At 51.0% G+C, this 17,243-nt stretch overlaps 1 protein-coding gene across 1 annotated transcript in view; it reads left to right on the top strand.

The window, feature by feature from the left end:
• Positions 1-16,925, top strand: part of LOC309832582 (acylphosphatase-1-like) — a gene marked incomplete at both ends in the record, with an annotated part of 31,618 nt that extends 14,693 nt beyond the window's left edge. The window contains 2 exon segments of the mRNA XM_082670507.1: positions 16,553-16,816; positions 16,819-16,925. Of these exon segments, the coding sequence (XP_082526633.1) occupies positions 16,553-16,816; positions 16,819-16,925 (371 nt within the window).
• Positions 16,926-17,243: the final 318 nt, after the last annotated feature.

The following is a 17,243-nucleotide window of genomic DNA, read 5'->3' as shown; positions in this document are numbered from 1 at the left end:
TGCACTGGTCACAGCCCAACAGGAATGTCAGTTATTGTATCCATTCACTTATTCCCTCATTTGTTTACTAAGCAAACACATCACTGCTCGCTCTGCACTGTGCCCGAAAGGATGGGCAGTACCTCTACCAAGGGCCCGGCCCATGGAGCTTGCCATCCACAGAGACCCAGACACTCAGAAGAGCCAAGTCCAAGCGCAGGGAGATAGCTCAGAGCAGGAGGAGGGCACTGCTGGCTGCAAGTCAGCAGGCAACGACCTCGGCCCAGGTCCGGGGTCCCCTTCAAGACTTACGAAGAAGAGCTTTCTTACAACAAAATGGCAAACGAGTTCTGCCCCCGCTCCCAAGCGTGGTGGATCACAAACCTGCCATGCAGAGGGGGGCGATCTCCAACTGCAACCCCAGAGATGCAGCAGAAAGAATCAGCCCTTCCTGACCTCGTCTATTTGGTCTCTGCTTACACTCTGCGTACCAACTGACACACCAGCTTCTTAACTTTCTGAAGGACTGGATGAGAACAAAGAGCAGACACAGACCCACACAGAGGGCTCCACTGAGGCGCACAGAGATAGTTATTTCCTCCAGGGGATGCCTGTTCGTTGCCAGGGGCTTTACAAGCATTAAAATGCAGGGACCCTGAGCTCCGCAGACCCTGCCTCTCCCAGAGAGGCTGAGCTGGGCTGGGCTGGGCTGGGCTGAAAGGGGCTTCTGGTGCCCCTGCTACTGGACTCAGTTTCCTGGAGCCTCTATTTCCTCCCTGGAGAGCCCTTTCATTCCAGCACCTCTGTGGACGCTGAGGTCCAGAAGGGGGGTACGTGGCACCAGATTCCACTGCTTTTCATCTCAGTCACACTCAAGTTGTTTCAGCATCCTGCCTGCTGCCTCTCTCTTCCCATCTCCCTCTGAAGTCGTTAAATAAAGATGGCTGTAGATTACAGCCATTTCAGCTGCCTGGAGTGGAAACTTCTCAGGCTGCCTCCCCTTTTGGTATTAGCCTGTTGCTCTGTTGGGGGGGAGGGGAGTCTGAAGTCCCTGCTCCAGGTTGGCCAACACCAGGCCTTCTCCCTCCCACAAGTCATGTGCATTTGTGCAGGAATGACTAGGCATCTCTTTGTTTACCATCCTCCCAGGAAACTTTGCAATGACTTTACAGGCCCTGTGAGCACCGAGCTGGGCATCTGTGGAGATGCTGTCAAGGGCCCCAACATGGGCTCCCAAGAATGGCTTGGGGAGCCCTCTGTGGTGCTGAAGACAGGTTCCACACCTCCGTCATCTGAGAGTTTAAAATCAGCCTCCTGATCATGGTCTGCTCAGCACTGCACTGTGGGAAGATGGCCAGCACCTCACCTCCCTTGCTAGTACAAATTTGACTTCCTTTGGGCAAATTTCCTCTCCCCCACCCTTACCAAGCTTCTGTCTTCCATCCTGCTCTCTCTATTGGCCCTGCCATCCTTCCCTGCAGCTCAAACCTTCCAGTGGTAAGTCTGTCAGTGGCAGCAGAGTGAAGTTTTCAGAATGCAAGTCACGTCACCCCACTGCTGTAAACACACAGTGGCTTCCCTTTGCTCCTACAGTAAAAATTAAATTCCTTGATTTCTTGACGTACAAGGCCGCGCATGCACTGGTCCTAGGCCACCATCCCAGCCTCACCCCTACTGGCTTTTTGCTGTCCTGCTACCATCCCTTGGCCTTCCCTGGGGTGGGTCTTTGTCCAAACTTGCCCCTCCCCTTCTTTGTCTAACACATTCACCTTACAGAGCTCGGCTCCTGTGTTGCATTCTCTAGGAAGTCTTCTCTGGTCCCACCATCCAGGCTAGGTCCTCCTAGGATTGCTGTCTTAGAATTGTTCTTTCTTTCTAAGCACTTGCCTTGGTTTTAATTAATCACTCATTTCTGTGACTATTTGACTAGTACCTGCCCTTACATTCCCAATAGACTGTAAGTTCCATGAGAATAAAGACTTTGTGTGTTTTTACTCAGAGTCATCACCAAGACCTAACACAATGTCTTGACCATTATGGGCTCTCAGTACACATTTATTGGATGGACGGATGGATGGATGGATGGATGGTTGAGAAGATGCTCATTTCTGCGGGTATGAGGGGGCCGGCAGCTTCCTTCCAGGCCATCCCAGTTCTCAGATCATGCCATTTTATCAGACCAAATGGGAGCGTGGCTCCTGGGAAAAGAAATAAGAAACAGACCCTTCCTTGCAGCCCCACTTTGATTGCTCAGTGCCGTAGAATGTCAAGGGCAAGGGCCTGGGCGTGAGACTGGATCCCTGAGCAATACACCCTTTACGACATGAAACACGATGACTGCAGAAGCCCCAGAGCTAACAATCCCGGAACCTCACAGACCAGCCCACCTCCCGGTAGGACTCAATTTAAACAAGCCAGCTTCAGGTTTAGAACCAAGGCCAGAAAAATAGACTAGGAAAATTCTGGAAGTCACAGAGATGTTGTGGTGCTAAGAGGGACCAGAACCTAGAAATCCAGACCCTTGATTTCAAACCTGATATTCACCCTCTCAAAACATGACCCAGGCTGTCTTCTCTCACTCTCATTCCTGTCCCCAAGCCAGGCCCCGTAGACGGGCTTCAACCTGCAGAACCCAGCACTGAGGCCTTTGGTTATTTCTTCCACCCCTTTGAGGGGTGGCAGTGACTGACAGCTCATTCCTCGGTCCCCACCCATCCCCAACACACACCCCACCCCATCAAGCCCCAGGTTTTGTTCTGAAGATACCACGCTCTTCGATGCTGCTAGAAATTACAACGCACTTTCCCTGGTTAGTCACCCCTGTCACTAAAACCAGGGAAAGAACCTGCTTCTTGTCTCCCAACCCTCTCCTCCCAATGCCTTTTCAAAGAGAAGGGGAAAACCACACAGCGACAAGAGCGACACCCCCTTGCCGCTCCAGGCATTTTAATGAATTCCAGCCTTCAGGGAGAAGGACGGCTGTGTTAACGGTGCCGGTGAAAAATGAGGGGAGGAACAGTGAAGCAAATTTCTTTTTATTGACTTTTAGTGAGCTATTTAATCCAAACAGCTCATTATCTGCAATATAAATATACTATATAATGGATTTTGCAATAAGAACAATTAGTTTTGCAATTAGCATGAGAATAAGCTCTCCCCCACTGCAGAGCAGGCAAGGTCCAGACAGTGGGAGCTGGGGGAAGCTGGGGGATGGGGGGAGAGGTGGGAGGGAGGGAAGAAAGCAGCTCTCCAGGTGGAGAGGGCAGGGCTGCCCCCAATCCCAACCCCACTGCCCAGCGGGGCCCCAGATGGGCAGGAGCATTGCCAGTAGACAAGAGAGCAGAGCCACGCAGGTAGCTGTGAAAAGCACAAGCTTCCAGCAGATCTGCGCTCAAGGCTCAGCTCCATCACTTACCAGCTGTGCAACCTTGGGCAAGTCACTTAGGGTCTCTGAGACTCCGCTTCCTCATTTGAAAACACAGGCATCACTCTAATATCTCCTCATGGAGTTGTTAGGAGGATGACGGGAGGGGATGCGTCTGTCCCTGGCACAAGAGTACGTCCTCAGCGAACACTCCTGAGGGCGCTGAGCTGGGATTTCTTTGCATCTCCAGGGCTTACCTCCAGGAAGGAAAGGAATGATGTCTGTCTAGCTCACCACTGCATCCAGCCAGTACACAGTGGGCACTTGATAAATATTTGTTGAATCAATGTTGCCAAGTAAATGAAACTCAGTGGCTGCTTCCCTGCTGTTGGTAGCAGCAGCCTTGTCTCAGGGAAACTTGCAGACAAGCATACTGGCCGGGACCAGCCTGCGAAAAAGAGCACCTCTGCAGCCCCATTTCTTTTTTTTTAAATTGAAGTATAGTTGATTTACAATATTATGTTAGTTTCAGGTGTACAGCAAAATGATTCAGTTATACATATATATGTATATATCTGTATTCTTATTTTTCGATTCTATTCCATTATGGTTTATTACAAGATACTGAATAGAGTTCCTTGTGCTCTACGGTAAATCCCTGTTGTTTATCTATTTTATATGTGGTAGTGCACGTCTGCTAATCCCCTACTCCTAATATATTCAACACACACCCCCTTCCCCTTTGGTAACCATAAGTTTGTTTTCTATGTCTGTGAGTCTGTTTCTGTTTTGTAAATAAGTTCATTTGTATCATTTTTTTAGATTCCACATGTAAGCGATATCACGTGATATTTGTCTTTCTCTTCTGACTTCACTTAGTGTGATAATGTCTAGGCCCATCCATGTTGCTGCAAAGGCCATTATTCCATTCTTTTTATGGCTGAGTAACATTTCCTTCTGTGTGTGTATGTGTGTGTATATATATATCACATCTTCTTTATCCGTTCATCTGTTATGGACACCTAGGTTGCATCCACGTCTTGGCCATTGTAAATAGTGCTGCTATGAATGTTGGGATACGTGCATCTTTTCTAATTAGAGCTTTTGTCTTTTCCGGATACAGGCTCAGGAGTGGGATTGCTGGATCACATGATACCTCTATTTTCAGTCTTTTAAGGAACCTTCCTATTGTTTTCCATGGTGGCTGTACCCATTTACATTCCCAGTAGCCCCACTTCTTGACTCTCCCAACCTGCTCTCTCTGCTGCCCCTCCGCCAGCTTCTCAGCATCAGGGCCTCCCACCATGCCCCCACCTCTCGGAGGCCCCAGAGCTTTCCTGAACATCACTTACCTTCAGCCCTTGTCCCTCCAGCTGCCCGCAGCCCCTCACCCCTGCCCTGAACGGGAAAGGTGAGCACACTGGTGCGCTCACCAGATATAACGGGGAGGTGTGCCCATTATATCTCGCAGGCAAAGAGGTCAGGCTGGCTGTGGGGCTTTCCAAATGTCCCCAACGTGGTAGAGAGCACCAGTTAAGGCAGAGACTCTCAGCCAGACAGCCTATGTCTGGATCCAGGAGCTCCACTTTCTAGCTATGTGACACTGACCAGGCCCCTAACCTCATTTGCCTCATCTCTAAAGTGGAAACAATAATAGGTTACTTATGGCTTAGAGTTTGGAGAGGATTAAACGAGAAATCTGTGGGAGGCACTAGTGCCCGTCACACAGTACGAGTTCAACAAGTGTTAACTACCATTGTCACCACCATCTCATTGTGGGTTATCAAGAGCACGCAGACCACACTCTTGGGGTCCGACTCAGCCACCATCTGGCCTCTCTCCAGGGAGCTTTGCTGAAAGTCTTTCACATCTTAGCTAGTCCTGACCAGGTCACAGGCTCGCTTTCGATACTACACACATGTGATGTCCTTTAATCCTCACACCTCTACGAGGTAGGTTTAGGTGTTGTACAGGTGAGCAGACTGAGGCTCAGGGAGATAAGGAAACTTGTCCAGGTAAGTGATGGAACCAGGTCTCAACCCCAAATCTGCCTAAGCTCCAGCCTCTTCCCCAGGCACTGAATGTGACGCTGAAGACCTAAGCGAAGGCAGGGAAGGAAGGGCCCTTTGATCCTCCTGCTCGAGTCTCCAGATGGTCCAACCCGGACTCTGCTTGGTAACTGCCCCAGTGGCACAGGCGGGACCCCTTGAAGGAAAGGGGGTGGTGCCCTGGAATCCTGAACCCCAGGATTCCCCTAGAGTCAGCCCCAGGGACACAGAGTCTGGGCAGAAGCAAAGAGCAGCCTCCTGTGCTCACCAGGGACTTCCTGACCTTGGGCTGCAGCTGAAGTGACCTTCAGGGCCCCACTACAGCTGGCTACCACGTTGGGGACATTTGGAAAGCCCCACAGCCAGCCTGACCTCTTTGCCTTCAAGATAGAATGGGGGGGCTGCCCTGGTGGTGCAGTGGTTGAGAGTCCGCCTGCCAATGCAGGGGATGCGGGTTCGTGCCCCGGTCCGGGAAGATCCCACATGCCGCGGAGCGGCTGGGCCCGTGAGCCATGGCCGCTGAGCCTGCGCGTCCGGAGCCTGTGCTCTGCAACAGGAGAGACCACAACAGTGAGAGGCCCACGTACCGCAAAAAAAAAAAAGCTATAATGGGAACACCTCCCCATGGCCTCTGCGCGCCAGTGTGCTCACCATTCCTGTTCAGGGCAGTGGTGAGGGGCTGCGGGGAGCTGGAGGGACAAGGGCTGAACTTAAGAGATGTTCAGGGAAGCTGTGGGTGGGTGGTGAACGCCTGGCACACACAGCCTCCAGGCAGAAAACAGAAGTCTCCCTGGCATGTGAACACGTGGGTGCGGAACACACAGCTCCTGCCCTGCTTGGGAAGGGGGACGGTGCTGGGACCCCCAAAGGCACGAGGCTACTGAAAGCTTATGGGAGGCTCTCCGGACATAATGGCTAAGAATGCTGACTTCGGGGCTCACAGCCCTGAGGCCAATTCCCAGTCTTGTTATTTACCAGCTCTGTGACCTTGGGCTAGTCAAGTGTTCTTTCTGAGCCTCAGTTTCCTCATCTGTAAAGTGGGACGATGATAATACCATACCTCCTAGCGCTGGAGCACGATAAGGTGTGGAAAGTGCCAAACACAGGTTCTAGCGCCCCCCAGATGGAAGCTGTTGCTCACTAGCTTTCTGCTTTAAATGCAAGGTTCTGGGAAAAGAGGTAAGACAGGGGCCTTGTGAGGCATCCTCTCCGGGTCTCAGTTTCCCCGCCTGTCCAAGCCGATGGGGCCCATGGTCTCAGCACCCTTCTCCTCTCCCCGCTCTTGCCCTTGCTCCTGCCTGCAGCCTCCCCTGATAGCTGCCTGGTTCAGTGTCCCGGCTGGGCCCAATAGCCCTTTGGCAGGAGAGCAGAACGGAGCGCTGTTAGTCACGGTGTAGAGCGGTACCATCCATTGGGGGAGGCCAGCGGGACACAGAGAGGTCATCTCCATTACAAACTGGCTGTGATTAAGCCATTACTTGCCGTAATGGGATCCTTTCAGTTGCAGGTGATGCCTGCCACAGCCGATAACGCTGCCGGCGGCCACTTCGGCCTGGCAGTCTGCAATAACACAGGTTCTCCCCTCTGTGACATGCTCAAGTTCTCACACTCATCAAATAGTCCATTTTCCAGCACAACTGGGTACACTTCCCCGTGACAAATACCTGTTTGCTTTTAATCTGTTACAAGCCGAAGAGGCCCAAAGGAAGCACTCCATCATGGGAGGAATGTTTTCATAAGCGTGCTCGTGAGGGGTCCCCGAGGGAGGGGCCGAACAGCGTGCGTGGCTGGGATGTCTGAGCACTTACGGGGTGTTCTGCCAGTCCAGAGCTGAGTTTGGGAGGAGGGGGTGTGCTGGGGTTGCTTGCTTCTGGGGTGAGTGGGGAGGGTCACACAGACGCGCAAGGCATACTTTCACGTGTCTGTGCTTGGGGAGCGTGTGGAGAGCGGTGCCCGGGGGGACTCAGCCCTTGGTGTGTGCATGGGTGTGACTGCAAATGTGTGTCCCCGAGTAAGGGCAGGAGGTGTATGAAACCTGCAGTGTGTAAGGAAGGATAAGCGCCCAGGGGTGTGTGTTCACATATGTGCATCGGACCTGGAGCTCCCACAGTGTGCAACAGTAGCCCTGCGTATGGGTGTGCCTGGGTGAGGACCCGTGAGTGTGCGTGCTCGAATTCCTGGTAGGGAGCGTAGGTGTGTGTGAGCGTGCGTGCGTCCACTGAAGAGGGTCAGGGCGCGGTCTAACAGCACGACCAGCTTGCCCGGGGCCGCCTGGGAAGACAAACAGGGGCCCTGAGCACACACCCTTAAGTTTTCAGATTTCAGGCCAAGACTGTTCCAACACCTGGAAGCTGGGGATTCACTCTGAGCCAGGGTTGGGGGACAGGGACGGACGGGGGTGCTTTCAGAGACCAGAGGGGCCCTCCCCAAGCCTAGATTCTGGATGCAAAGTCAGGGCCTCAGGTGCGCTCTGTTCCAGATTGAAACCAGAGGCTGCAAGAGCTTGTGCATCTGCAGACGGCCATGGGGCGGGAGGAGTAAGGAGGCTTGGAGGACAGCCCAGAGAAGTCGGCCACGCTGGAGCCAAGCAGCAGCCCAGCAGCAGGCCAGACCCAGGGCTCGGAGGAGCCACGGAGGAGGAGGGAGCTCGGATGGTGGAGAGGACGGCAGCTGCATGCCCAGGAGTTACTAAAAGGGACACTACAGCTTGGGGCTCCCCAGTTTTCTGATCTGAAGAATGTGCTGGAGGGCAACAATGGGAGGAACTGTGCCCTGGGCATCAGCACATGCCCGGCCCCGGGCCAGCCACACCGTCAGTAGCGTCCACACCACTGCGCGCTCAGCCCTCGGCATGCAGAGGCCCTCAGAGACTGGTTTACAGTCAGAATCTCCCAGGACTTCCTAAAGATCTTTACTGAGGACCAGCTCTGAACCCCCAAGCGTGTGGTGTGCATTATTTATGATGACCACAGCAGGACGATGCTAAATAGCTGCTGTGGGTCAGGCATAGGCATGTGCTTCACACGCACAGTTTCATTTATAAATAACAATTCCTAGTGATTACAGTGGCCCACTGAGGGCCTGAGGGGAGCTTCCCACATGCCAGGCACGAGGCTTTGTACCTACGATAATCTTAAAACCTCGCTGAGGGGTGAGGGGCAGGGCAGGGCAGCTGAATGCCCCCCGGTCCCACAAGCAACAAGCTGAGGACCCGACACTGAACTCTGGCGGTTCTTCAAGGAACGTCCTTGAGGCAAGTATTCCAGCAGGATCATCTCCTGTTCCTGCCTTCACCCTGGAGCCTTACACAGCCAAGCAGAAGGTGAAGCTTAGGGCGCTGGTTCACGGACTGATGGAGACTGTGCTCATTAAACAATCAGATGGGTGGAAATGACCCGAGTCCTCCGCGTCAACCGAAAAAAGTAGGAAAATGCCAAGGAAAAGCTCCTGATCCTTATATTCTACACAATACAAACAGTAGCATTCCCAAAGCGTTTCACTTTCATAAGTTTTTTTCCTGCCAAGGTCACACAGAGAGGGGATGTCAGAGCCAGGGTGAGGCTGAACCTCCTTCTACCACGCACTGTGCCAGACATCCCAGGCTGGGAGTGAGTATGGACTTATTTTTCTCAGTTCTGAAGAGAACGTACTGGAAAATGTATGGTTGTGTCATCTCTTGAATGTTTAGTCTGTTTTCTAAAGAGATGTGTGCAAAAAACGTGGTCAGGATAAGGTCCGGATGAGGCTGGGGGTGGAGAGGAGGTATGGGTGGGAGTGGAGACCTTTGACCTTGAGGATGTCCCTTGTGACCTTGAGAACTTGGGGGTAGAAACACAAGTTCTGGATTGCTGGATGTGAGGGCAGCAGAAGGCAGGAACTTCCTGCCAACAGTGGTACCACTGAGAAGGGAAGAAGGGGAGAACGCAGATATACTGACCACCAGCTGTGGGCCAGGCCCGGGGCAAGGCCCTCATACGGAAGATCCTACGGTATCACCCTACTCCACCACCCAGAGCGTAAAATGTCCATCGTAAATGAGGACACTGAGACTCAGGAAGTTGAAGTGATTTACCCCAGATCGCACAACTCGGCAGCGGGGAAACAGGATACGCAGCCAGATCTGGTGGGTTCTTTCTCCCGTATGTCAAACTTGGGGGTACTGTGTACCCCACTTCTGAGCCCTCTTGGTGCAGCTGTGGGCCCTGAGCATTCTTACCCTCCCTGTCCTCAGCTTTCGGCTCCATTACAAGCGCCACTCATCACAGAACCTGAAATCTCCTTGCCCTGGGAGCCAGGGGTCAATGCTTCCATCTCTGCCCTGTCCTCCTTCCCAAAACACTGACCAGGGACCCTCTCTCGGTTCTTTGAAGGAGCTGGTTGCTCCTCCCAGCCTCTCCCAGGTGCCCTCCTCCACAGTACGTGCCCCAGATCCGCGCAGGAGAAACCTCTCTCGTCCCTCTTCTCATCCCCAGTGGATTGCTGCTCTGTCCAGCACATTCCAGGGGAGGAAAAGGATCCAACACTGACCATCTGGGACTCCTGCCTGAGAAATGGCCCTTTCTCAAGACCATGACCCTCCCCCAATGGACATTTAGTTCTCCTCTAGAAGAAGAAATGGCTGGCCTGGTAAATGAATAAGTTAAACTCCTAGTTATCCTCCAGATCTCAGACTAAACATCACTTCCTCAGGGAAGCCCTCCCTGACTCATCCTCAGACTCTGATTGCACGGCACACCAGTCCTTCAGATAACACCAGTTTACAGCCAAACCATAAATAGTGTGACACAGTGTTGGACATCTGTCCCCCCTACTCTGCCCCATGAAAGGGGAGCTGGGCTTATCATGAATCCCCAGCATTCAGCACAGAGCTCTGCACATGATAGGAAGGCAACCAGTAATTGCTGAATGAATGAATGAACGTATGCTCTGGGCAGAGCTGGGGCACCCTCCTCTGGGCCCCTGTAGCCCCCTGGACATAACGTCCTCACTGCCCTATCACCCCATACTCACGTCTCTCTTTCACAGTCTCAAACTCACAGCTCAAGAGCCAAGTCTGGCTCAGCAACAGATTTAAAGTAAGTAATTTTGTATTTTAAAAATCAATACAGTAGGGCTTCCCTGGTGGCGCAGTGGTTGAGAGTCCGCCTGCCGATGCAGGGGACATGGGTTCGTGCCTCGGTCCGGGAGGATCCCGCATGCCGCGGAGCGGCTGGGCCCGTGAGCCATGACCGCTGAGCCTGCACGTCCGGAGCCTGTGCTCCGCAACGGAAGAGACCACAGCAGTGAGAGGCCCGCGTACCACACACACACACAAAAAAAATCAATACAGTAATTTCTCTTGAAGAATAGGAAGATCTGGCAACAATCAGGTGGAGCTGAGTGGTAAGTGCCCCTCTTTAGATGAGCCTCAAGTCTCCAGATGGCCAAAGACCCCCAACTCCCTGTTCTTCTTACTCCAGACCTGCTTCACTCATCCCTGTTACCTGCCTGGACACTGTGAGCATTTGGGCTTGTGACCTCCTGCTATTTCCATAACCCTGCCCTCCCCCCAAGGCCGTGAGCTTCCTGAGGTCAGAGCAACCCTCATGGGGCCTGGTGCAGAGAAGAGGAACAGTAAATGTTGGCTGAGTGAGTGAATATAAGCAAGAACTGGAGGAAACTCCAGGGAGTGGCAAGACCAAGTGGAGCAAACTTGTGTGTAAGGAGGAGAAAGCCTTGCCTAAAGGAATGGAAGCACTCGATCAGACGCTCTTTAAGGATTAGTTAAGAAAAGATAGGGCTTCACTGGCGGCGCAGTGGTTGAGGGTCCGCCTGCCGATGCAGGGGACACGGGGTCGTGCCCCGGTCTGGGAAGATCCCACATGCCGTGGAGCGGCTGGGCCCATGAGCCATGGCCGCTGAGCCTGCGCGTCCGGAGCCTGTGCTCCGCAACAGAAGAGGCCACAGCGGTGAGAGGTCCGCGTACCGCAAAAAAATAATAATAATAAAAATAAAGAAAGGATAATTGAGTGCACCAAACACTTTGTATTTTGTCTAACTACCTTGCCGTCCTTAAAGTTGGGGTGGTGAGTAGGTTAATCTCACTGAACTGATTTAATAAATAGAAATCCATTTTAAATTTATTTATTTTATTTATTTATTTTTGGCTGTGTTGGGTCTTCGTTGCTGCGCGTGGGCTTCCTCTAGTTGTGGCGAGCGGGTACTACTCTTCGTTGCAGTGCGCGGGCACGGGCTCCAGGCACGTGGGCTCAGTAGTTGTGGCTCATGGGCTCTAGAGCACAAGCTCAGTAGTTGTGGCACACGGCCTTAGTTGCTCCACGGCATGTGGGATCTTCCCGGACCAGGGCTTGAACCCCTGTCCCCTGCATTGGCAGGTGGATTCTTAACAACTGTGCCACCAGGGAAGCCCATAGAAATCCATTTTTAAATGTCTCCCAAGGATGAAAATCCTCTGCTGTGTTCTGGTTTCCAAAAGCGGCCTGGGACTCTTCTGCCACCTGGTGGTAATAAGTACATATTGCAGGAAGAGTATTCTAAAAGGAAAACGCAGCCAACATGGACCCACCCACCCCCACCCCCACCCCCACCGCCAGGCAGAGCCACCCTTCACAAAAGGAAGGCACAGAATAGGGCAGAAGTGACTGGTTTAAAAAAGAAATTAAATTCAAACCGCAATTACTGAATATTTGAGGCACCTGAGTTGGGCTAAGTCTGCCCCAACCCTATGCCCCAACCCTTGATAACCTTAACTATAATCAAGACAGACATAAATAATTCTAACGCAAGGCAGACTGAAGTCCAAGTCCAGAACTATCACATCAACAATACTCAGTAATATAGGCCAGGCATCGAGCAAAGTGATTTCTCTTTTTTTTTTTTCTCCAGCAAAACTACAACAATCTTTTGAAGTAAGTCCAATTAGCATCCCATTCTGCAGATGAGTCAACTGAGGCTCAAAGAAGTGAAGCCTCTTTCCCAAACAGCTAGTGAGTGGTAGAGAAAGGATTCAGATCAGGCTTAGATTTGACTGACTCCAGACTCCTCGCCACTTCTTTAGAGTCTCCTACCTGCTGTAGACCCAAAGTGGCCTCTTGAGATTCCAGGGCCCACCGGAAATCAGAATCTCCCCTCCTTATAACCTCAGCAGGTCTCTGGAAGGACTAGATAAGCACAAAGAAAAGTGGTAGAAGTGTCTGGCTCATACCTTTGTTCTAGCCCACCTTCTTGCCCTTCCCCCCTCGGCCTCTATTCCACAACACCCTCACCCTCTGCAGGTTCTCCCAGGTCTGCCTGCCCCAGGGGGAGAGAGGCTGCCTGTCCTGAGCCTCAAGCCCTGGCTCTGCGTCATCTCCATGCCAAGTCCACAGCCCATCTGGGCAGCTCAGAGCCTTGTTTGCTGATTCGCAAGTTCATAGTATGGGCCAGTGCTCCCCAGAGAGAAATACAAAACCATAATTGTCCCCGGATTGGCTTGTGTTCTTTGTGGAAAGAAACAATACACAGCCTTTGTGTTTAAAAAAAAAAAAAATTACTGCAACAAAAAATTTCCAGTTCACACTCTTTTGAATTGAGAGAAATAAGTAAACACTATTTCCCAAATCTATGTTCAGTGGGAAGCCTCCTTTTATTATATTTATACAAAAACATGAGCCGAATATCATCCTACACCACTATAAAACACATTCAATAATAAAATGCAAACGCTATTTGCAAAGAATTACTGAGGATCAAGTTCTGGCCGATTGCAAGAAGTAGTTTAAAATTAAGAGTTTTAAGCTTCACGTATTCCAATTTTATTTTGTAATAATCTATGCCTTTAACTTACCCTGTTTATATTTGCTCCAAATAATGTAGCCAAAAATCCACTGCACATTGATTGTGAAAAGGGTAACTCATTATCTGCTTTTGCCCAGAAATAACAGCGGAAGAAAAGAAGGTGTTTGCTTGCACTCCCACAATTCTTTGGAAATATTTGCTTTCAGACATTTTGTATTATTGTGCAGTGCGCATATTTCTGCATGGGAGCTTTGCAATTTTGAAAAGATACCAAGAGGAGCAGAAAAAGAAACTAAAGAAGTTTTGCTCATTCTTTAGCCCAGGTTAACGTGGAGCCTAATCTGCATACCTACCTGAGGGATTCTGGGACATTGCTGTGGCTCTCCTGGGAGTATTTACACGAAGGGCCTGCAAGGAGGATTTTGGGTGGTTGCTGGAGGGATCTTACACCCTATGCCATTAAAGGAATATGGAGAGCCAACCCGCAGCGCTAAAGAAGACACTCTGGGGAGGATGGCAATTGGAGGAAAGACACCCTAAGCCAAAGGAGTGGATGAGTATATGGCTGACTGTGCCAGTGAACAGGTAAGTGTCTCTTTAGTGCTGTCAAGAGCCTTGGTCACCCAGTAGGGAAGGACAGGAGACCCTAGCAGTGCCAGGGTAGAGTCCAGCTCCTGTACCTGCTGACCAGTCCCTAGGAACGGACCCCAGATCCACCCAAATTTTTACATAAACCCTCTGGGATTTATAGACCACAGAGGCTTGGAGGTCTCCTCCCTCTAAACTGAGGGAGAGAGGAGGTGTACCCAGCAGGAGGATGGGCAAGGTCTAGGAACCAACACTGAAGCCTGGTCCATCCAGGGTTTCCATTCATGGCCTGATCACCATCCAGTCCCCATTTCCACTCCTCCATCTCTGCCTGCCCGTCTTTTTCTCCTTCCTTCATCCATCTTGCTCACTGTTCCTCTTCCCATTACCGCCAACAGTCACATTAAAATATCTGACCTTTTTGTAGCATTTTTTGCTTTCTCCAGAGCACTTTTTGTACACAAATACTTCTTAAACTGGGGTGCATAGCCCTTGGGGCGCTCCCATAAATGGGCCAGGGAATTTGCAGAGCCACGTGACACACATGGCCCATCTTGCTGGCATTAAAATTACCCAGTGGTAAATAACTTAAAACACTGGCTTTGTGTTAAAAGAAACAGCATGGGTATATTATGGAGCAGAATGCAAAATGCACATAAAATTTTTAGCTACAGTAAGACTTCAGATAAATTGTGAGCCTGTGGCAGGCTGCTTTAAGCTACACCCTCAAGCCCCCAGGGTACCTCTTTACTCTCTTTTGCCATTAGGTTTGGCTTTGGTGGAAAAGGTGGAGAAGCTCTGACTTACTTTCTCCCATGAAATCCTCACAACAGCCCTTTCAAAGCAAGGCAGTTTTAGAGATGGAGGAATGGGGACCAGATATGCTGAGTAACTTGCCCCAAGTTACCCAGCAAGCAGGTGTCAGAGCCTAAACATCGTCCAGGTATTCTAACTCCAAGTCCAGTATTGACTCCACACCGAGGTACTGCCAGGCACATTGAACCACTGGGGGCAACAGGTCCAGGAGGCAGGTAGTGATGGGCCCACAGCTAGGGAGGATCCTCTGCAAATTTATGAAGTCCTCCCCCATAATCCATGGCTTCAAAATTCATAGGCAAGCGGTGCTCCAAGTCTGGGGAGCCAAGACACAGATGGCTGCAACTCTGACATCACCCAGATAAGCCACTGTCAGCTCTGGACCGCCAGCCTCAGAAGCTGAGGGCAGGGAGATTGGGAATTCTTGGTTGTTGAGATCGGCAGTTCTTTCTGGTAAGACTCAAAAGGCAAGAAGTTGACACGTGGGGACCCAGGTGGCCCTGCTCTCTTCCTCAGTGCTCAGTGCTATCAGGGCAGATACTCGGCTCCCAAGCCACTGGGCCCAGCAGGACTGGAGTCAGTTGTCGAATGGTTGGCTGGAGAAGGATTTGAACCCAGGTCGGGCTGACTCCCAACCCCCAGCCCTTCCCACGCTGCCTGAGGTTATGCAAGGAGTCCCATCCTGGAGTCAGGATACCTGAGTTCTAGCCCAGCTTCTCCAAAAGGAGCTGTATGACTTGGGCCAGTGCCTTCCGATTCTAGTAGAGCGGGAAACACTCTAGCACCCAGGGGTTCTAGAGCCAGAGCCACCTGGGTTCAAATCCCAGTTTTTCCACTCACTAGCTGTATGGTCTCAGGCAAGCTTTCACTGGCCTGTGCGTCAGTCTCCACATCTGTAAATGGGGACACGATTGGTGCCCAGCTCACAGGATCGTCATGAGGATTAAATGCCATCCACACAAGGCACTCGGAAGAGAGCCCGGTATGGAGCCGTGCTCAATAAAGGTGAGATGTTATTGTATAAAAATGAGAGTGAAGGGGGTCAAGTGGCAGCCCCAAGGACCCACATCCTCGCAGCAGTGAGTCTGATTGGCAGGTGGGATGGGAGCCGCTGTGTCGGACCTAAACAGCTGCCTCTCCCATTGTCCCCCAGCAGCTCAAGCCCCAAGTCCCATGGCTGGTATTCATTCAACAACTTTTTACTAAGTATCTGTTGCAGGAAGGGGGACCCCTTCCAGGGCCTGAGAGTGGGCTCTTGTCTAACACTCAGAAATGAATTGTCCGAGGAGACATGGGCTGACAAAGCAGGAGACTTTATTGGGAGGGGGCGCCCGGGTGGAGGGCAGGAAGGTAAGGGAACCCAGGAGGAATGCTCTGCTACATGGCTTGCAGTCTCGGGTTTTATGGTGATGGGATTAGTTTCTGGGTTGTCTCTGGCCAATCATTCTGACTCAAGGTCCTTCCTGGTGGCGCACACGTCGCTCAGCCAAGATGGAGTCCAGCGAGAAGGATTCTGGGAGAACATATGGACTGGCATCTCCTGTCTCCTTTTGACCTTTCCGGAATTCTTATTGTTGGTGGTGACTTGTCAGTTCTGTGTTTCTTACCAGGACCTCCTGTTGTTACAATAACTCATGCAAGTGACTACTATCTTGCCTGGCCAGGGCGGGTGGTTTCAGTCAGTGTTTCCCCTAACATATCTACCCTGGGCCAGGCATGGCTACTGTATGGGGGACACAAAGGAGAGCAAAACCAGACACAAACCCTGTGTGTCTAGAAGAGAGACAGTGAACAGATCCACAAGGAAATGACAGCCAGTGGTAAATACCACATGGGAAAATAAATTGGGGGAAGGGATAGCGATGGGGAGGTGTTTTAGATGAGCTGTTTCGGGAAGCCCTCTCTGATAAACAAAGACGTATTTATCATTTGTAAATAGTATTTAGCCGCCCTCAGCTTCAGAGCTCAGCCAATTTCCCAGCTGGGGGAATCGTTGGCGTGGTGGTCACCCATGTGATCCCAGAGGCCCGCAAGGAAGACAGGGAGGGTTTGAGCATTGCAGAAGGGGACGCCCTGATATCAGTGGATTGTGACATTTTGGGGAAGGTGCTGGGGGTGATGGTCCACGAGTACAGTCAGGTTGAAGGTAAAAAGTTGGGATTGGGAGGCTGGATCCAGAGTACCGACTGGAACACAGTACAAGGCCAATTGCAGGGTCCCATCTCTGAGGTGCGTCATCCGCAGGAATGCTTAAGACACAAGGAGGTCTCAGATCACACACCGACAGAGCCAGCTTCAACAGTGAGAAAGTCATCTTAAAGTCAGACTGCTCAGCTTTCCAAATTGTGAAATAATGGCCTGAATTTAAATTTTCCAAGATAAATTCAGTGGCTTTGTTTTTTACTGTGAATAGAGGTAGACCTATTCTGTATTGTGTTAGAATTTACCTGTAAGTTATTTTAGTATCAAGTACACGAATGTTACTGTATATTTTACGTATGATAGGATTACAACTGCACACAATTCTAATTCTAATAAAAACACACTAGAGCCTTAAAAATATTGATAACATTTACAATATTGTAATACTATAAACAATAATTATTAAGAAATAGAGAAGCAAGAAGATATAGGACTCTGAGAGAAGAACATTCCTGGCAGAGGAAACAGCA

The sequence above is a fragment of the Grampus griseus genome (genome assembly GCF_964374135.1).
Source record: "Grampus griseus genome assembly, chromosome: 1".
Taxonomy (NCBI): Eukaryota; Metazoa; Chordata; class Mammalia; order Artiodactyla; family Delphinidae; genus Grampus; species Grampus griseus.
This window is presented reverse-complemented; position numbering and strand designations above follow the sequence as displayed.